The sequence below is a fragment of the Bacillus rossius genome, chromosome 15 (assembly GCF_032445375.1).
Source record: "Bacillus rossius redtenbacheri isolate Brsri chromosome 15, Brsri_v3, whole genome shotgun sequence".
Lineage (NCBI taxonomy): Eukaryota > Metazoa > Arthropoda > Insecta > Phasmatodea > Bacillidae > Bacillus > Bacillus rossius.
In genome coordinates, this window is record NC_086342.1 from 282,700 (window position 1) to 305,527 (window position 22,828).

Here is a 22,828-nt window from a genome sequence, read left to right on the forward strand (position 1 = left end):
AATCTAATACATAATACATTAAAGTTTAAACAGGAGCGAGATAAAACAGATAATTTCAACATAATGTTCGTGCCCACATCAAAATGTTTTGGTTCACAGCCGTATGGTTTACAGTGGCACAAAAATCAATAATGCATTGGCAAATAAAGTGCTGTGACCATACACAATAAATATATTATATAAACTTCACAAAATTCACTTTCTAAAATCTTTTCAAGTGGTTTGCTATAATGCAAATAACAGTGCAAGTAAAAAAAAAAACAAAAAAACACACACGTATATATAAAAAAGGTTCAATTTGGACTATCTGAATACTAAAACTTTGAAATAACAAATATTAGTTTCCTTACAAATTTTTGACATATAGCTACCTCATTACTTTGTCTTATACCAACGTTCACTGTCGCCTTAAGTCATTGATTCATTGATGTTTTAAATATGCAACATGTAGTCAAAGTTTTTTTCACTACTGTCTTATTAAATAATGATGGAAAAATCACGTGAATGATTATAAAAAAAATGTCATAAAAATGTCATCTGTCATTTGAAACATGAAACCGAAAGATTATTTGTATTCATTTCGTTCATCACACCAAATATTGTTGTCAAGCATCACAAGTGAAAAAAAAAGTCAACAAACAAAGACTTCAACACTACGACAGTAGCAACTTACTCGCTGTATTTATTTATCTATGGCATTGACGTTGACCAGGCTACGCCCTCCCTAAGCCCGATGTGCCTCACGCCACTGCCGATACCCTATTTCAAACCTACCGCCAACAAGTGCGTGTGTGCGTGTGTTCGGTCGCCCTGCGCGAACCCTTTCGGCACCCACCCTAACTGGAGCAGTGGAGACTGCATGTTTTTTAAATATCTGTAATATTTAATCCTTAAATCTTAATTAACTTGCAATTTTTAAAAGGTTTTAATAGTTATGTTTAACTGTCTTTAATATTAATGTACTAACAGTAAGTTCAGCACTTCCTGCGGCCATGACGCCCGGGGCAGTCTTCTCCGTTCGCCATGCGGGGTAGGACGCACCTCAGCACCTCGTCGACAAACTTTTGCTCGTAACCGATCCGTTAACATCCGCCAACGTAACTATTTTTTAATCAACCTTCGAGGCCTACCCCGGCGGCAGACTTTAACTTAATTAATTATTGCTCCCCCCCCCCTCCCCCCGGAGCATTTTTAGATTAATCGGCGGTCTTATACTTTTCGGAGCCGGGCCACGCGGTGTCCTGGTCAGCAAAAAACCTGGACTATGTGCTGTTTTCTGTGTGCGTCTCGGCGTCAATAAAGCTCAATATTCACTAGACTCGTTGCACTTAATTCTCGACCACGAGTTTCCCAGCACAGAGACTGTGTGTGGGGCGCCTCAAGACCCCACGAGCAGTAACATAGCGTGCCCGCCGCTGAGAGCGGGGGGGGGGAAGTCGAGCCTAGCTTCACATGGGTCACGTCACGGCCCTGGGACAGAGTCGGTAACTGGGTCCACGTGCCCATCCACATGGTGGTGCCCAAGATATACATGTATGCCAATTTCGAAAACCCCCCCCCCCCCCTTCCCACACAACAACGTAACAGACGTTGCGACTCAAAAATACATCAACGAAACTAATGGTGTAAGATTCCAGATGAAATTAGCAAAAATTGTGTTTATGATATTATTGAACAAAAAAAAAAATTTACTTGACTGCGTTAATGAAAACTTGTGAATAACTATGTAAATATGAGCACATTTAAACACTAATTTCATAAAAAAGCATTTTAAAAAATGATCCACATTTTTTGTTCAAATGGATTGCATTGGATTCCACTGTATTTTGCTGTTCTGCGAGAATGAACTAAAAAACTGATATTTGCACAGGCATAGTGTTTACAATGCTATCGTAAACAAGTCTTCAGCTAAGCAACCCAAAGAAGGAGCACTTCGCAACTGTCTTTAAAACCACCCTGCCTCTCTCTGGGTTTACAGTAAAGGGTGAACATATTTCCATGTTATACAAAGCTGTTCTGTTTTTGTTAATATTTTCATGTTGTGCCTTCTTAATTCATCATGACCAAAAAGGTTCACAACATTTCAGCTAAAAGCATGTTTCATCAGTTGCAGCATGTCAATTATGAGAACATCTGGTTTGTAAAAATACCATGTTTGAATTGAATGCATTACAATCATGGACATTCTGGAAATTTTTCCCAAAATTTAAATAACAATTATTTAAGTCCTGTTTAAATTATTTAAAATGAATTTAAATAATGAATCACTTGCAGATTACATTAAAAACTGCAAATTACTAACTTTCATGTTTCTTAAAGATTACCTACAAACTTGAATGCAACAAAAACAATAAAAATGGCACCACATGCGCACACAAAACACGAGAGTCGACTCACGCACCTTGTTTGATGAACGGAGAGATCTTGGATTCTCCCTTGTTGGTGGTCGATGGCAAGGCAATGATCGGCTTTCCTTTCCCATCGAAGCCCTCTGCTGCGCCACGTATGAAGTCTACCTGACCTCCGAACCCTTGTGCACATCAAGACAAACAAGTTAACCAACTACAAGAAACAGGGTATTAAGTTATTTATTAAAAATTATTTTTTTTCTCAATCAGTTCGTGAAACAAGTTAGTGTGTAAACCATTCTGATCATTGATGTGTTACAATGCGAATACACAGCACACCATCAGTTGTTAGCCAAGCATACTGCCACTGTGAAGTGTGGAAACAATAAATAGTGTAGCACTTTCATGCTGTTTTACAGATTTGTGAATGTTTATCATGTATTATTTCTTTTATGTTAAAAGTTGTATATTAACTAAAATTACTTCCATTAAAAAACAAATGACATAAAAGGTGAAGCACAATTAAATATAAACACAGAATAGGAACACTCGTATACGTATCTTCTTTACTTCTCAAGAAGAATGTTTGTATATTTGTTATACTTAAAATTATGTATGATACTAACTTACTGGTATTCTTTTAATTTCTGAAACATAATTATAAAATAGTGTTAAGAAAATAATAAATAAAAACTTATACCTTTTGAGTCTGAGATATTTCAATCTATAAATAATAATACCAAATTTTTACACTAGATTTTTTTTTATAGCCAAGAATATGGTTTATTCTGTATTGAACGTGCAAAGCATTCAAGTGTTAACTTTTTTTGCATTTAAAGATATTTAGCTAACAGCTAAATTACCACCACCAACATAACCTCATATGAAAATAATAATGTAATAAATGCACTTTGCATGCTCACCAGAGTACATGCGCGTGCCTATGGAGTCAGACACCACCTGGCCCGTCAGATCCACTTCGATGCACGAGTTGATGGCAGTCATCTTGGGGTTGCGAGATATGATATACGTGTTGTTCACATAGTCCACGTCTTTCATCTCTGCACACATAACACACCAACTCTAATACACTCTGGTAAAGATACATACGGTAAGTTATGATACCATGTCTTCTTGAGTTCATAATAAACCAGCCGCAGCTCGCAGTGCTAACCCAGAACCTAGCTCTGGGAACTTGTGAAGCCAACAATCGATTACTGCCTAGCTTCTACGTAATGGGTTTTGATGTTAATTGTAACAGCCATTTTGTGAATATAATTTTAGTAAAGTATTTTTTGATTCTGATGAAGAGCCAAGCTTAATTTCATGCTCTTTAAATTTGTTTTTCCTGTTTTCCTGTTTGTGTTGCATTAGAGTATTTAGTAGAATAACCAACAAATCTGTATTTTAATTTTTGCCATTCTAGCGAGCGCGACGGACTTGTCCGCCTTTGCCGGTCAAGCAGGCATACCAGCAGGCACTGACAGAATCTAGCTAGCTCGGGTACAGCCGGAGAACTGACGACGTTCCAAGAAGACTTACCTATGGAAGGGTTGTTGTCCACGTAGTCGTAGAGGGCTCGCGTGCCGATCAGGAAGCTGCCGATCGTCTTGCCCTGGTGGATCACTTTCTTGTTGTTGTTGATGGCTCCGCTCTTGAAGAGCGGTATGGTACCTGCCGCAAACATCTCCGAGTGGACGCCCAGATCCTTGTGACCGGCCAGGGCTGCCAACACTGCGTCCGGGATGCTGCCGATGCCTGCGGGTAACACAATAGTACGCTACCAGGCTTACAACACAATTGCAGACGTAAGAGCCGAGCGGTAGCTCACCCAGCTGCAAGGTAGCCCCGTCCTCCACCAGGTTGTCTGCGACCAGGCTGCCGATGGCACGCTCCACCTCGCTGGGCGGCGCGCCCCCGTGCTCCGGGAGAGGCACGTCCACCTTCACGGCGTAGTCGAAGCGCGACTGGTGGATGTGCGAGTCCCCGAACGTCCTCGGCATCTGGGGGTTCACTTGCGCTGCGAACCAGTGTTGACGTGCCACACACAATCAATGCTATTGGCACTTATACAAAATGAAACATCACAAACACAATTACTAATTAATTAACATTAATGACCTTGTTACATTTGATCAGCAACGACCAATCATGATCATTCAATCTTAGCTTCTTGAAAAACTAACTTTAGCATTTACATTTCAAGTAAAACACATATTGGATGTTATCTAAAAGCCTTGTAATGGGCTGAAATTATGATTCAAACAACAGAAAAATTTACAAGATTACACATAAAAAAGCAATTAATATAATTATACAACTAATATTTTGGCTTATGGTTTGAACAAAAACAAAATATATGCAAGATACCTTTTCCTTCAAATGTGCTACAGATATATTTGAAACTATAAATCAAGGTATGTAATAATTAAAAGACATTAATTTATAAATTGTAACAGTTAAATGTTGACGTGTGTTGCAACATGGCTGGGAGCTGCTCACCAACAATGTACTTGGAATACATGAGCGCGGCTCGCACGCAGTCCACACTGGTGCCGATACTGCAGTAGCCGTGCTGATCAGGCGGGGACACCTGCGCAGTCACACCACCTGTCACCAGCCCGTAACTCATCCCTGCTCCTGCTTGTTTCCAGCACACAGATCCCCTTTCAAGCTTCTGCTTCCGGGGTCACTTTTGTTGCATCACTCAATGGACCAATTGATGGCTTGGCATTAAGCCAATCAGGCAGCGAGATTGCGTCACGTGCCGGAGTGCCAGAGCTGCCGCTGGGAAGCAGGATGTGTCGAGAGAACTAGTGGTTACTTGAAGCATGAAGCAAACAACATCCACATACACTACAAGCTAAACAAAGATGTCAAAAAATAACAAGAATCCTGGAACCTTGACTATAAATAATTGTCACTGCATTGTTCATTTTTCTTGCAATGCAAAAAATTATGTTCTTAGGTAAATTCCAATGTGTTTAAAAATGAATATACTTTGTTGGATTTTTTTCTATTTCTGTAACATGCTTGATTTGCAAATGTTTCATGGGACACTGTTGATTAGGTCTGAAATTCCACATATCAAAACACCAAGCATAACAGTGTAAAAAAGAACATAATTAACAATTAATTAATGTCACTTTATTTTAGACTTAATTTACTAAAACAGTTGGCAAACCAACCTATTAGGATTCACTAGTGCTATTACAGATTTGAAGTTAAACATAAAACATTTTAAAAGTGAAAATTGATGTATGCTTTCAACAGGCTTGGGAAATATTTAGGTTATACTAAAGAAGCCAACTTCATGCCCCATCTGTCTGGGTGGGATGATGTTAAACAGAACAACAGGCTGCCAGCTTTTACAATAGCCAGGACTTACCTGGATGAGAGAAACAGTGGGCTTGATAATCTTGTGATGAAAAAGCTTTGGAATGTCTTGGAGGAAAATAGGAATGCAGTCAGATCTACCCTCGGCGACAGGCTTACGAACATTCTTGGCCATGAAAAAAGATATGGAACGAAAAATTCCTGCAAACAGTCATAAAACACGCATCAACACACTGCAATAGCATAGCTTCACTCTTTACAAGATCACAAAAAAAAACTTGTTCGCTAAGATAATATTATTGACTACATACGTGAATGAATTACAACTCATAATAAATACTGAGGGGAAGAAAAAAGACACCACTTAAATGTTCTCGGAATGATTCTTACATTGGTGAAGACTGATTTAAAAAAACTGTTATGCCATTGCTAGATTTTTCCTTACTATTCTTCATATGACAGAATTTTCTGTGCTGTTTATATATTCATCTCTCACATACAGTAAACATAAAGGCTAGATGTGCTGACCTTCGCACTCGGGCTCCGTGTAGCCGGCCTCTCCCTCCGTGTGCATGTGACACACGGTGACGTCCTTGAGGCCACGGCTCTTCCCGGCCTCTGTCATGGCCTTGACCAGCTCCACGGGTGTGGCAGCTGCGCCCTGCACGAACACCGTGTCTCCTGCAACCCAGCAACCACAACACACTGTCTCTCCATGTGACACACTGTGACGTCCTTGAGGCCACGGCTCTTCCCGGCCTCTGTCATGGCCTTGACCAGCTCCACGGGTGTGGCAGCCGCGCCCTGCACGAACACCGTGTCTCCTGCAACCCAGCAACCACAACACACTGTCTCTCCATGTGACACACTGTGACGTCCTTGAGGCCACGGCTCTTCCCGGCCTCTGTCATGGCCTTGACCAGCTCCACGGGTGTGGCAGCCGCGCCCTGCACGAACACCGTGTCTCCTGCAACCCAGCAACCACAACACACTGTCTCTCCATGTGACACACGGTGACGGCCTTGAGGCCACGGCTCTTCCCGGCCGCTGTCATGGCCTTGACCAGCTCCACGGGTGTGGCAGCCGCGCCCTGCACGAACACCGTGTCTCCTGCAACCCAGCAACCACAACACACTGTCTCTCCATGTGACACACTGTGACGTCCTTGAGGCCACGGCTCTTCCCGGCCTCTGTCATGGCCTTGACCAGCTCCACGGGTGTGGCAGCTGCGCCCTGCACGAACACCGTGTCTCCTTCAACCCAGCAACCACAACACACTGTCTCCCTGTGCCACTACATTGGATGAACTGCATTAGCTGAAGGTCATCCGGTACACTTCGCTACTCAGTGAATCTATTCTAAAACATCCTAAAAACATTTTCGGACTTCTCCTCATGAGAAACCGATGTGTTAAGAAGAGATTTTAACCAGCCATATCAAACCACGTACAGATATTGCTACCAAACGATCTTATTATCAATGGGATACCAAGGGCTACCTACCACCATATCCGCGAACTGAGGAGGGGAGGGGGAGGATAGTGAGTGTTCACGAACACACACGTGACATTTATATATGTATGTATGTATATTGAAAAATAACGCACGATGAGGGCACGAAGACGCTGTGAAATACAACCGATAGGGCCCGTTCTGAAAAGACGCGGAAACTGATTCGGACCCGTACCAAAAGGCAACCAGTAAACGGTCATTCTATTAAAAACCTGGTCAACATTTATAATAAAAATAAACTGCAGTATAGTATGTACTTGAAACAATTTTTCACGTATTTTGAACGCAGCTAAGTACTCGGCTGCTATTGGTCGCACGAAGTAACTTAAACGGAAGAGCTCAGCATTGCCGAGCTGATGCGTAGCCGTATGCGCGTAATCGTTGAGAGACGTTCATTTCCTTCAGGTAGACCCGAAAACAAAAGGTAAACTAGTTAGAATAAAAACGAAAGAAAACAATCTACAAAAATGGTTACATACATACACAACACAAAAATTAATATATATATATATATATACACTAGCTGCAGTACCCGGCGTTGCCCGGGCTGAACACAGGGTGAAGGAGACCTTTTTCGAAATCAGATGTAGTTAGTAATTGTCTTCTTAATTTGAATGTCAAGTGTGCAAAATAATTTATACTACTTTCAGATCCTGACAGACGTTCTGCCAGTGTATAGTTATTTACCTGTATATATATAAAAATTGGTGGTCTGCATGTAGTCTAGACTATAGAAAAAAGCTGGAAAAAAAAAGAGATTACTAATACTGAAAAAAGAGCTAATGCTCGGCATGCATTGTAATATGTTTGAAGTAGTTACACATATACAAATCATCTATCCATCTCTCTAAACATATTTATCTCTATCTACATCTTTATCTCTATATCACTATTTATCTCTTTATATTTACATATATACCTCACACTATCTCTATCTCTTCTATGTATAAATCTCTATATATCTTTATCTAACCCATTTCATTTTCTATACCTCGCTCTATCTCAACTTATCTCTCTGTCTCTCTCTATCTCACTCTATATATCACTCTATCTCTGACTCTCTTTTATATTTAAATAAATTGTGTCATGCGTGCGCACTTATACAACAAAAACACACGAAGAGCTGCTATGTAATATTAAATAAACACATTTTTTGAAACGATTTGTGCTCCAACTATTGCAAAATAGTTATACCGTCTCAGAAATCTTCATGGGCATGCGCATAACAACTTACCAAAATTTCATCGCAATTGGATGAATGGTTTAGGAACGCATACGACACAAACAAACAAAAATTAAAGACATGACAAACGCATCAAATGATGGTGCGTTTAAAATTCAAGGCAACTAACTATATCTATTGACGAAGTTAAGAACAAAACTGTTATGAGCGCCTTTATTTTGCTAGCCGCTGCGAGCTCCACTAAGCGGGCTGGTCTCACCAAGGAGAATAATATGAATTTTCCAGACCTTACTATGTGTATGATCGAGTGGCAGACATAAAGAAATGACACTCACTCACTATTTGTATGTCTATGACCTATGATTTTTCTATTATAAAATGAAATTATCACTTTTTCACTCCCTTAGGGATGGAATTTCATATTAATATGTGGTCTATGTGTTAATTCAGGTAACGAGCTCGCTGTAGGCGGGGAAGGTTGATCAAGTGTTAATTGATCAGCTATCGACCGGGGTTGAAAAATATAAAATTCTATTAAAGATTAGGGGTTAGTGATAGAAGGGTTAAAATTTAGGGTTGTATGTATTTTTTAATGCCACATTATAAAAATATAAAATAAAATTTTTTTTGTCCAAAAAATTAAAAAAAAAAAATGTTAGGGGTGGACAACCCTTATCACTTAGGGGTATGAAAAATAGATAGTAGCCGATTCTCAGACCTACTGAATATGCATACAAAATTTGATTAAAATCGGTCAAGCCGTTTCGGAGGAGTATGATAACTAACACTGTGACACGAGAATTTTATATATAAGGGGTCGTCCATTAATCACGTGATGTTTTTTTTAGCAAATTTTTAACCCCCCCTCCCCCCTAATGATTTGTGGTGAGGTTTCAGACAACCCCCCCCCCCCCTCCCCAATAAATCACGTGTATTTTTTGGTGCAAAATATTTTTAAAAAATTGGGAATATTATCTTTAAATATAGGTATAATCTAATTTAATTCTGGAAAATTAAGCACAGTGATAAAATGTCCAGACACACATTTAGGTTGCAGGTTTATTCTCACTGGCATAAAAATAATAAAGGAAAGGCTGGTTCATGTTGCGGCGGGCGGGGATATTGTTGCCTGGCTACGGCGAGTCAAGGTCACGCATCGCTTTTCGGGTTAGTAGAAATAGGGCGAAATAAAAATACACGTGATATCTCTCTACACCCCCCTCGTGATATTAGGTGATTTCCCCCCCCGCCTCACGTGATTAATGGACGATCCCTAAGATATCTCAAGAAAGGATTATGGAATAGTTCATTTGTAGGGCTAAGACAACAATGCTTGAAACTTACGAAAATAATGTGTCACCAATACTTACAGTTTATTTATTTTACAACGTTTCAATGATACAAAATAAAAAGGAATTAACTACTGATAAACCAACACAATTACCCAACTGTTATTAGTTACGGTGGCGCAGCGAGAAAGTACGAGTACCAGGAAGTCAACGAGCTGAGAACTCGCGGTTCAAATCCGCCCGTTAAATCCGCCAGTTGCCATCATTTTTTTTTTTTTTTGCAACCTGGATACCTCAAGTCCATTATTTGTTATTTGGCTTACGTGTTGACGTTTAGTGTGCAGTATAATTAATTAATTAATTAATTAATTAATTGTTGAAAATAAAACCAAAATTTCTACGTATCAAAAACCAAATATTCAATTAGAATGGTTCAGTTTAATAACTTATCGATTTAGATGTTATTTTTTCGATAATAGCATTACATATTTTGTGGCTGAAGATCGAAAAAATATGACGTAACAGACACAAATATCAAACATCACATAAAAGTAATTTTTCTCACAATTATGATTTTCTGTATAGGGCCTAGAAACGAAAAGGGTAGCCTGATCGGAAATTTGTTTTAATAAAAGCTTCCTTGTTTAAACATTATTGTTAGTTACTGGACGTTATAGTCGAGCAAAAAAGAAAATATATTTTGTGTAACTTTCCCATGACATCATTTAAATGGAAAGAAGGAAAAAACTGTGGATCAAGTCATGATTCAATGCTGACTTAACGTAACGAAAAAAACAAATAACAAATAACATTTCGTGATAATAATCAGAGAACTGGCTTGTATAGAATAGTTTAGTTTTGAGTTATTTTAAGCATGCTTTATAGTTTTTTTTTTTTAAATAAGTCATTTACGAAAACAATGCACAACAATAATTATTAAAATATACTTTAAATATTATATACTGAATGAGTCTTGCTATTTTGTTTTTCAAAAATTTAATTCAAATCTTTCTAAATTTATTGAAGAGAGACAGAATTGTTTTGACGTTATACATACCAAGACAGGAAACAAAGAGACCGACGAGAAAATCGTTTAGTGAAATATCTGGGAAAAATATAATGAAATAAATCATATCGCAAATAATTAAATGAAAGATGATTCAGAGAATCCTGACATTTGTCACTTGTCTGTCTACCGAGGGGACTAACAAATAATTTACAATTTAAGATAGCTTTTCCCACCATGGTGCGAAAATATTTTTTCTAATATCTCCGCAAACCAGACAAATTTTGGAAAAGGAAGAACTTGATTAATTGAAAGTTACCAAATGACTTGAATTCTAAAGCTTTTTATTTTTTTATTTTTAAATAAAATAGGTATTTCATCAAATATTCAATTATGTATGGTATGTAGTTATATATGAAAACAGACTATGTTTGATATCTGTAATTTTAATTCCTCAAACATTAAATATCTGTAGCCTACTTGAAGTAGGGGAGAGTTGGGTAAAACAGGGTAGTTGGGTAGAACGGGGTACCACTGTTATTTTCCGTACACGTGGTGCTATCTGTGTGTACGTTTGGTAAGTTACTCCTCTATACGTCGTCACTAGAGTGAGGTAGTATGAAGTGTCGCACAGTATTCTTTCGTGCGTAATAATGGAAATTACAAATTTATGATGTTTCACTAAAATGTTTAGCGTGTATTGGCTATACAATATTTAATCAGTGGTTGCAGATATATTTTATGGTAAGTTGTATTCAAGTAAAGTGTTATATTTGCTATGTTGTGCCATAGTAACCGATGTAATTGACGGGTGTTAAGATTTTCTGTTGTCTTTTTGCTTGAGAACCTGCATGTAGGGTAAAACAGGGTACACAGGTAATGGGTAAAACGGGGTAGTACCTCGTTCTGTCCAACCAGTTTCCTGTTTTAATCATCTTTTCGATCAATTGTGCAAATGACTTTTAAAATTAAAAACAGTTTTGTTATGCATACTAAATGTTATACAGAGTTACCTACAGTACATTTATACAGTCAACCAAAAGTCTTGTATCGGTGAGGAAAAAAATTGGAAACGTAAAAATGTTGTAGGCCCATGTAATTAAATTGTAATTTGACTTTATCTTTTTTTCTATTTTTAAAAATAAAAACCATGCTCGAAAAAACCATGTCGTCCTATTGTGTTTCCCCCCAACTGCACCCATAGGTTGCAGCCCTTAGATGTTTCCTTCATGTCCCCATTGATGCAGTATTTTAGTGATGAAGCAAGGAAATGGGTTCGTTTACATCCTGGACGTCCCATTACAATTAACCAGATCGGGAAACTCTATGGCGCTGCATTTATGAAGGCCGCTTCTATAGAAACTGCGGTAAATGGTTTCAGAAGAACTGGAATATTTCCCCTTGATGCAAGTATCTTCCCAGATTGGATGTTTTAGCCAGCGGCAACAACTGACCGAGCTAACTCCAGGCCTTCAGAACCGAGTGGAAATGACACTGTCGGTGATATTTCACTGACTGCTGCAACAACTGACCGAGCTAACTCCAGGCCTTCAAAACCGAGTGGAAATGACAGTGTAGGTGATATTCCAGTGACTGCTGCAACAACTGATCGAGCTTACACAATGCCTTCAGAGTCCCATGGAAATGTCAGTGTTGGTAATATTCCTGGGACATCTGGTTTGGTATCTTCACCAACTGAATCTCGTTTAGGCCTATCTGATAAAAACAATCGAAATGCTTCATCAAACAGTAGCTTCACAATTCCACCGACTACAGTGATGCCGATTTCCCATGTCAAAAAGAATCCTGCAGAAGGAAGAGGACGACGACGTGGCAAGGCAGCTGTGCTGACCGACTCGCCATATAAGAACGAACTAATTATTATTCAGTCAGCTTCACCAACATCTTTAAAAAAGAAAAATGCTGGTGTGTCTAAATCTCAAAACAGTTCTAAAACACATAAGAATAAAGAAGACAGCAACAAATCCATACCAACAGTAACTTTGCGTGTGTCTGATGATGATGACGTTCCTTGCATTTATTGCGCTGAACAGTTCTCCACTTCAAAATCAGCCGAAAGTTGGGTGCAATGATTAAAGTGTCATTCTTGGAGCCATGAAGGATGTGCTGGTGTAGACACAGATGACTGTAGGCCATTTGAATGTGATTTCTGCCAGTTTGGAATAAAGACTCTGGCCTTATTTTGTGTTCTGATGGGCCTACTATTCCATATTAGGCTAATTAAACAATCATATGTTTTGTCAGATATTTGGGTTCACCGCATATGCAAGTTTGTATTATACATAGTTAGATTATGCTTTTAGACTAACCACTTCCTCAAAATTAACAGTGTTGTGTTATTGTTGTTCAAACAATGTTTGTGATTTTCCGCAAACCAATGTTTTTGTGAAGTTTTACTGCAAATACAGAGGAAAATGTAAGGTGAAGGCTTATAATTGATTTTTTTTTTAAATTCTCATATTTTTACTGACATTTGTATTTATTTGTCATACTACATGTTGTTCAGAATTTTTTATAATGCACATGTAAAATCATTTTAAAAATCTGCTTTCTGTACCCCGTTTTACCCAACCAGTTGGGTAAAACAGGGTAGTGTGCATACATTCAAATAAATAAATATCTCTGCAAGAATAATATTTCAGAAGACACGGTACTAGATGCAGAATTAAACTCACATTCTAATCTACGCATGCTGATGTTTTCAGACAGATACAGCAATATTAAAACAATAAATTAAAGCGATTTATACTAAGTACCCCGTTATACCCTACTCTCCCCTACATCAACCATAGTTTTCTTCAACGTAATTTATTATAGTTTTTTAGAACCCAAACGATCAATTGATTATTAGGTCTTCAAACCTATAAATCGTGATAAGAAAATAATAAGGAAGTGAATGTGTCAGTGATGGCACATCTGATCATTGATCGCTAAATAAATATACACAACGCGTCACGTCAATATACAGATTTCACGTAAATTGAAGTCCAAGATTAACGAAAAAAATTTTAAGCTCTTTTGTTTGAATATTAATATATTTTTCAGTAATTCGTGAGTCATTATCATTGAAATGCAGTCTGTTTTCTGATTGTGTTGTATTATGCGGGAATTTTATGGCGCAGAAATGTTGAAAATATGGCGGACCCACTTAATTCATCCGTATATATTGCTTTCGTGAACATCGCAGAATTTGCGCCGCGTATGGGTATTAAAAATAAAACTTTATAATAGTTCAACTAGCCTTTAAAAGAAAGTCGTAGAAAAAAAAAGAAGACACGTTACGCAGCGCATTCTAGCGGCCGGGCCTGATCCTTCGCCGTTAGAGCATATGTGATAAGGATATGTTTGGCCATTTAGAATGTACGTTTTTTCCCCAGTTTTCTGCATTTGTGGTTACTTATTATGGTTGTAAATGTTCCTGCAATGTTTGGTTGCAACTCTTTGATGTTGCTAACTGCTCTAAGTCGTTTTTGAAGTTAAAATTCCTTAGGTCCGTTGGTGCCGAAGTCATCTGCTAGTAGGGGAACTCGAGTGCGGCAGATGAACATAAGGGAGGATACCTTGCATTTTGTTGAGTACCTCCACCATATATAAGCCCTTTATATATAGGAACGCGCGTCCAGGGCAACCCATCAGAAAAGTAAAAAATAAATAAAAAATCGTTCGTCAGAAATACACAAGCGCGTCAGATTAAGGTAAGGTGGGTTAATTACTAGCTGAGAAGTATGCATTTCAATAATCTGACGATTTGGGCGAACCGTAAGGTAATGAGATGGTTACCAATTTGCAAAAAAAACAAAAAACAAAGTCGTCTTGACATTCTCGAGCGTGGTTGATTTTTTATTTTTATTTTGAAGGAAATAATTAAAAAATAACGGGAAAAATATAATCTGCCTATTTCCACAATCGTCTAAAAAATTTAGTGCGTGCAGCCTTTCACTTCCACTATTTCCCTTTATCTCTGACACTCTTGCCCCTGGTTCGTTGGTAATCACCTAGCAGAAGCCTGTGAAGATGATGTCATAACATTGGTTATTCTGGGAGATAATCCTAATTTAAATATTTTTCTATTCAATACTTTAATAACTCGCTTTTCATGGAATAAATAAAATATTGTTAAGTGTTATGAAGATTTTTTTGTTACAAATATGGAAACCGCAATTAATATCGACGACCCAATTGAATCAGTATATTTGCAGTACGACGATAATTTCTCGGATGACGATGAAGATTGATATATATATATATATATATATATATATATATATATATATATATATATATATAAAACAATTATATTTTATTACAATTTTTTTCTAAGTATTTACTTAATTTTTGTGCTTTTATATGTCACATTTCATGGTTATTGAAAAGAAAAAATATCATAAACAAAATTTTTTTATAGCCGTCAGATTAAAATTACCCTCCAAATAAACGTCAGATTATAGGGTAGCACGACTGGGACATCAAGCTGAACCGTCTGTATAAAAATCTGACACGCTCGAGTATTTCAATATGATGATTTTTTTTTTTTCATTTTCAAAAATTCGCTACGAGCTTGCGTCACTTCTGAATCGTCAGTATTTTGAATGAGAGCGTTTTTAGGGTTCACTTAACATCCCCTCTGAATATCTGACGCGCTCGAATAATTTTTTTCCCTTCAATTTTTTACCCTTCTGGATGGCCACCCCCACCGAGCAAGCCGCAGATTAGTATATTTTTGATATAATAGATACGTTGGGGCACCTAAACTATCAATATGTGACACGCTAAAGTATTTCTATGTGATGGTTTATTTCTACATTTTTGAAAACCTGTAGACGCTTTACCCACCACTGAAAGATAACACATGATATAACCTTTTATTCTTCAAAATACAAGAGGTCCCCACGACGCTCGAGCAAATCCCCATTTAGCCTCGTGCACAGACGACTAGCGGGTTGCGGCATTAACCTGTACATTCATAACAGACGTGTTCAGCACCGTGGTAAGCGTGCCTTAGGTAAGAAAGTACTTGGGATCGAATCTCGTCTGTTTCAACTTATGTTTTTTTTTTTTTTTACAATTTATTATATGACTCATTATTACCTTTTTAACACCATAGTTAAAGAAAATTACTTGTTATAGTTTAAGTAAGTGTTATAATAACTTTAAATGTACTACCATTGGTTTGGTTATTTTACACTAGGTAGGCATATAACATTTATTTTTTACACACAATGAAAATAAATCTTAAAACATAATCGAAATGATAGTGTACATGCAATAAAGTTTTATTCCGAACTTGATGAAATTTTACACACCTGATCTTCAAAATAAGTAGAATGTCACAGTATACATAAGATTTCTAAAAACAAGCCCCATTTCCCTTTCCCATCCCTTAAAACGTTATTTTGGTACTTACTGGCGAAATTTTGTACAACTGCCATTTAAAATAAGAATTATATTACTGTATTCATCTAATTGTGAAAAACGTGTGAGAGCACCTATTCTAGGATATCTGTTTTATCTATCATGTTTCACGGAATTATTTGCGAAATAAAAGATTTACAAAAATTAAGTTTTAAAGTTAAGTATATATCATTGTTAAAACTTGTATGATAAGTGCCTTTTTGTCATCATGTTTGAAGTTAGATCAGTTTTCAAGATCTTTAATTCAACATATTTTTTTAGATTGCAAAAACTTGTTTCGAGTATTAATACGCTGTTTTCATACAAATGTATGGAGTATGAATTCATTACTCTACGACAACAATATTTCAAACGACCTAGGAAAATCTGTGGAATTTGAATTTCGCGAGCGTTCGCCATGTTAAAATACATGAGTTTCCTATATTTTTCTACTAAAATATTTGTTGTTAGCCTACATATGTTCGACATCGTTTTCATGATGAAATATTTTCTGTTAAAACAAAATGTTAAATCAAAACAATTTTAAGGTTTGTTTGTAGGAAGTATGTACATACTTATTTCAGTCGGTAAGAAAAACAATATACAAACATAATAATATTAGTTGTATAATGTGTGTTTTAAAATGATTCAGGTTAATATATTATTTCAAATAATTCTACATTAAATCTCGTGTCCGAGTTTCAGATTATAAGCGTCAATACAATGCGAGCTAATATTCCAATAAAAATACATTTCAAGTAGAATATGTAAATACGTACGGAACGCAGAAAACAAGCCAAGACACGCAATTTAAAAACAAAATACGGGATTTCTAGAAAGGAAATAAGTCAGTAAAATAAGCACAAAAACTCCACGTAAGTAGACGCCATTCATTAGTCATTCGTTTTATGCCGAACACAAATTGTTAACCTTTAAATATTAAACCTTACCTCTTTTAAAGCACAGATTTTCAAAGAACATAATATAGTATCTCGCGCAATTTCATTTTACCATTGAAAAAATAAGTAAAATAAGTGATTTATTGCAAAAACCTGTACTTAAATGGGGGTCATAAGACATGTAATGTACGATTTAAATAAATATGTGATTGTTTGCAAGGTAATTTTAACAAGGTGAAATTATTTTAAGCATAGCTTTAACCAAAATAAATTAATGTTAATTAAAATTAAATATGCGCATGTTTCTCTCTTTTTTTTATCTCATGAAATGAAACGGAGATGGATAGCCTCGAACATACTAAAATAGGAAATAATATCAGATACTTAAGCTATACAAAAATTAAAAACTTATGTATAACCACTTTAGAAAATATAATTCTTAAACATTTTAGTTATGAATAAAATACTTTATGTCTATTCATTTAGTAAAAAAAAAAAAATTTTTTTTTTTGCAAAACTCCACGACCCCGGAGAAACCTCCCAGGTTGGCTTCCATATGGGAGCACAAGAAAGAAACGTGCTCCCATATGGAAGCCAACTCGGCAGATTTTTTGTTTCCGCCCAAACCATCTCTTCGATAGCCTCACTTGTTGCAAGGGATTGTATTCCTATCAGACAAATGTCACCATCTGCCTGAGACAATCCGCCTTGGAGGAGCCGGGGCGCGAACCCGGGTCCTACAAGTCACAAGTCAGACACTCTACCCCAGAGCCAAGAAGGTAGAGCAACACGATCAATGCAGTTAAGGTTGTCCTGGAAGCAATGACGGACACACGCCAATACGCCGTTATGTAATATCGGTGTGTTGCAGAAATCCAAGACCAAGTGTAGGTTATGTAAGTACGTACGGAACGCAGAAAACAAACCACGACACGTAATTTAAAAACAAAATACGGGATTCCTAGAAAGGAAATAAGTCAGTAAAATAAAAAGAAAAAAATCCGCGTAACTATTTTTTTTTTAATAGACGCAATTCATTAAAGTCATTCAATTTTATGCCGAACACAAATTGTTAGCTTTTAATATTGAAAACTTACCTCTTGGTAAATATGTAGAGTCGCGGTATATGCGAAAAAAAAAAATGCTAAAAATCCGAAAATACTTTTATTATATGCTCTTTCACTTCCACTTTTCAAATCAACCGGCGGAGATAAAGAAATTCCAAATAATTTAGGAAATATCAAATTTTTTTAATTTTGAACCTGTAGAGTAGCGGTATTTGCGGAAAAAAATTGCTAAAAATCTGAAATTACTTTTATTATATGCTTTTTCACTTCCTCTTTTCATTAAAACCGGCGGAGATAAGAAATTCCAAATACTTTAGGAGATATCGAATTTTTAAATTTTCATCACAATACCTGTGCATTCAGGAGGCCACCATTGTTTCTTGTTTACGAGACGAGTATGATTTTTTTATTTTCGCGACGTAGGTAGAACGACTACATCATTTTCTACTAATCGCAAAGGAATTGTACCCGCCTCTAACGTAGGTGAGTTTTTAACGTTTCAAATTTTAATGTTTTATTTGTTGCGCAAGTAATAAGTAAAAAAAAAAATATTACGTGAGTTTCTACCGTTCATCCTTTGTCCCGGTTTGTTAGGTCAGGTCAGCTACATTATAAATACTTTAAAACTAAACAACCATTAAAATTAATTTATATTATTTTTAATGTCTGCTTAGTTTGAAAGTATTAATAATGTAACTGACCTGACCTAATCGACCATTTTAATTAATTAATTAGGCATTCACGAACGGTAAATCAAGATGCACATAAAGTTCTGCCATTCCCGATTACACCCGAACAATTTACCTTCGGCCAACCTCGGGTTTATTTATTAATATTTATAAGAAGAGTCTAGCGACAGCAATGCTACCTTCCTGCAACTGCCGCACCGCTTACGCTCGTTCCGGGGCCGGCGGCACGATCATATATGTCATCTGAAACTTCCAATTATCAAATATGGCCTCGTGGCTGAGCGCTCAGCGGCGCTATCATTAAAACGTGAGGTTGACGGTTCGAATCCCGGCAGATACGAACTTTTTTTTGTACTTGTAAAAATAAATACGATCACGTAACATTTCAATTGTAATAAATATTTTTGAATAATGAATGCAAATAAAAGTATATTTATTAATTAAATTGTAATTTTCAGGTAAGGACATGATAACTAATGGTCAATTAGGTTAGGTTAGCTACATTATAAATACTTTAAAACTTTGTGGACGGTTGATTTGGTTAGGATAGCTACATTAAAGATACTGTGAAATCATGTAAACTGTTTCCTAGCGCTGGATAGCTACATATTAAAAAGTTATTTGCTAAGCAACCATAAAATGATTTTACAGTAATTTTCATGTAGTTATACTTACCTAATATAACCAACCATCCACTAAACAGTCTATGTGGCATTTTTATACTGGAGAGAAAAAACGCACGCTTAAAAATAAAAAACATCCAGGGGGTAGGCGCTCCCGATCGGCTAACAAAAAAAAATCATACTCGTCTCGTAAACAAGAAACAATGATGGCCGCCTGAATGCACAGGTATTGTGATGAAAATTTAAAAATTCGATATCTCCTAAAGTATTTGGAATTTCTTATCTCCGCCGGTTTTAATGAAAAGAGGAAGTGAAAAAGCATATAATAAAAGTAATTTCAGATTTTTATAATTTTATTTTCGCAAATACCGCTACTCTACATGTTCAAAATTTAAAAATTCGATATCTCCTAAAGTCTTTGGAATTTCTTATCTCCGCCGGTTTTAATGAAAAGAGGAAGTGAAAGAGCATAGAATAAAAGTATTTTCGGATTTTTAGCATTTTTTTTCGCATATACCGTTACTCTACATATTTACCAAAAAGTGATTTATTGCAAAAACCTTTACTTAAATGGGGGTCATAAGACATGTAATCTACAATTTAAATAAATATGTGTATGTTTGCCAAATTATAAAATGTAGGTTAATTTAATAAGGTGAAATTATTTATGTATTGCTTAAACAAAATAAATGAATGTTAATTAAAATGAAATATGTGCACATTTCTCATTTTTTTTTAAATATTTTATCTCATGAAATGAAATGGAGATGTGATAGCCTCCAACATACTAAAATAGGAAATTTTATCCGATACTTAAGCTATACTAAAGGTTAAAAACTTATGTATGACCACTTTAGAAAATATTCTTAAACATTTTAGTTACGAATAAAATACTTTTATGTACATACATTTAGTATTTTTTTTTTTTTTTTTGCAAAACTCCACGACCCCGGAGAAACCTCCCAGGTTAGCTTCCATATGGGAAAACAAGAAAGAAATGTGCTCCCATATGGAAGCCAACTCAGCAGATTTTTTTGTTTTCGCCCAAACCGCCTCTTGGATAGCCTCACTTGTTACAAGGGATTGTATTCCTATCACACAAATTTCACCATCCGCCTTGGAGGAGCCGGGGCGCTAACCCGGGTCCTACAAGTCACAAGTCAGACGCTCTACCCCAGAGCCAAGAAGGTAACTCCGTTTGCTACAGGGACTGAGCCCAAGTCCCTGTCTGGAACAAGCCCTGTGAACTGAATGAAGACCTGCATCTAAACTTGGAATACAATCAATCAAACATGACCATTGCCTATTCCCGCTGCAAACATGGATCGCTGCCAGGATATTTATAACTGCTGCCACGCAGTCAAGCCTCCAACACGCCTATATACTTCTTAATGAACCTACATTTCCATGCTTGTTAACACATTAACTGCATGATTAACAAACCAGGCACTGTTCAGAGGAACAATTCTCCACCCAGGAGAGCCTTCTAGCACATGTAAATACGAGAGCAGGTGTACTTTGCAGAATAAAACTAAGGAAGCTGTGTAGTGGGATTGAAGGACATAGTACATATTCATGTATGATGCACCTAGTAGGAAGCTAACCTTGGGAGGATACCCACCATACTATGGTAGAGAAATTCTGAGGTTAAAAAGGAAGGGGAGAAAAATATGTACCATGGGCAGAAGGGGTAAAAAGTTAGTGAAGGAAAGCGTGAAAGATTTAGAGTGGAATCTGGCTAAAGAAAAATATCTTTGTGATATAATGGAACAGGGTAGCAAGGGAAATTGTCAGAAGTTGTACGGGGGCATCAGGAACACAAAATATACCTGTGCTGTAAGGACAGGATAGAGAAGTTACGGTGAAGGATAAAGAGAAGGCAGATATGTTGGTAAAACACTATCTGTCTGTATTTGAGATAGAGCAGCAGTGTGCAGGGAGCAGAGAATTATGGTGAATGGATGAGGGTAGGGATAGAGAATAAGGAAGACAGTGAAAGGCCTAGAAAAGATGAAAGCGATTGGTGAAGAATCAAATAGAAAAAAAGCATGATAAAGCTTAGGGGTGAGGCCATGGTAAAGTTCCCGTGGGTGATGTTTAATAGATCACTACAGGAAGAGAAAATCCCACAGGAATGAAAGGAACCAATGGTTAAGCCTGTGCATAAGAAAGGGGAATGAAAGAGTATCCAGCAGGCTACAGACCGGTGAATCTAACATCAGCACTAGAGAAACCCAGGGAAAGAAGAGCACACTGGCATGCGGTGGGTTGTGCACTAAAGGCAATGGTTGTATGAGAGGCAGCAGGGATGCAGCTGGCGGGATCGCTAGATGATCTGGTGTAGGGAGTAGACAGGGAAAGGCAGTTTGATGCTTTCTTCATTGACTTAGAAAAAGCATTTGATACGATGACTCATGTTAAGCTGATGCAGAAGGTGCAGAAAGTAAGCAGTACGAGTAGGGAATAAGTTGTCGGAGGAGGGCTGGGGTACCACAGGGCAGAGTACTGGGACCACTGGTCTTCACTATCATGGTTATAAATATTGGAGAAGGTATAAATGGAGACATGCAACATTTTGCAGAAGACTATGAGGTGTATGTGGATGCAGGGGTGAGAGAACTGTATGATGACTTGGACAGATTGGGAGAATGGGCGGAAAGGAATGAGTAAGGATTAATGTGGGTAAAAAGGGTATCAGATTCATTAAGAAATCAGTGGCTCTTACGTGGGACTATCCCTGGAGGGGAGAGTGATGGGGGAAAAAAAAGTTATAGGTATCTGGGGCTTATGTTCCAAGGAAATCTGGGGTGGAAGTAACATGCCGGGACAGTTGTGAAAAAAAGTAGGCAGGCCTTAGGTGTGCTGGGACGGGCACTAAGGGGAAGTAGTGAGCCACCGTGGTGCACTCCATGCTCAGGTACGCGGCGAGACAGCAGTGTTTGAGAGAGAATTAGAGGGAGTGCAGAGGACAGATAAATGAAGGGGAAGAGGAGGAGACTGGAAAGTGATGAAAGTGGAGAGCAAATAATTCGACCAACAGAACTTATAAAAAAATTGTGGGGAAACAGGAAAGAAGGTGGACAGAGAGGTCGGTCAAGATGTACCAGATACTGAGTGGGTGAGAGGGTGAGGAAAACTGGGACATAGAATGGAGAGAGGGCAATAAAGAAGCAGGAGGGAAAACTCAAGAAAAGCCTTTACAGAGAGGAGGAGAACACAAAGAAAGGAAACAAAATCAATGATCATAAGAATGATAGCGGACTGGAATAGTTTGAAGGAGGAGGTTTCAGCAAGGAATGTGTTACAGTTCAAGAGGAGGGGAAGGGAAAAGAACAAAGGACTGCTTGCCACTGGACTTGTGCCCAACTGCAGAAAGATTTATTTTCCCAAACAACTGGGAACTTAAAGTAGCATTTCTATTAGAAGCTTTAGAACTAACAAAAACTGTCAAATGATACGAAAAAG

General features: G+C 37.4%; 1 protein-coding gene across 1 annotated transcript in view; it reads right to left on the reverse strand.

The window, feature by feature from the left end:
* The window catches only part of LOC134539608 (4-hydroxybutyrate coenzyme A transferase), a 184,078-nt gene that overhangs the window by 2,427 nt on the left and 158,823 nt on the right, over window positions 1-22,828 (reverse strand). The window contains exons 5-11 of the mRNA XM_063381784.1: window positions 6,213-6,365; window positions 5,737-5,885; window positions 4,851-4,941; window positions 4,180-4,368; window positions 3,891-4,106; window positions 3,272-3,409; window positions 2,402-2,530 (exon numbers count right to left, since the gene is read on the reverse strand). Of these exons, the coding sequence (XP_063237854.1) occupies window positions 2,402-2,530; window positions 3,272-3,409; window positions 3,891-4,106; window positions 4,180-4,368; window positions 4,851-4,941; window positions 5,737-5,885; window positions 6,213-6,365 (1,065 nt within the window). The remainder of the gene's footprint in view (window positions 1-2,401; window positions 2,531-3,271; window positions 3,410-3,890; window positions 4,107-4,179; window positions 4,369-4,850; window positions 4,942-5,736; window positions 5,886-6,212; window positions 6,366-22,828) is intronic.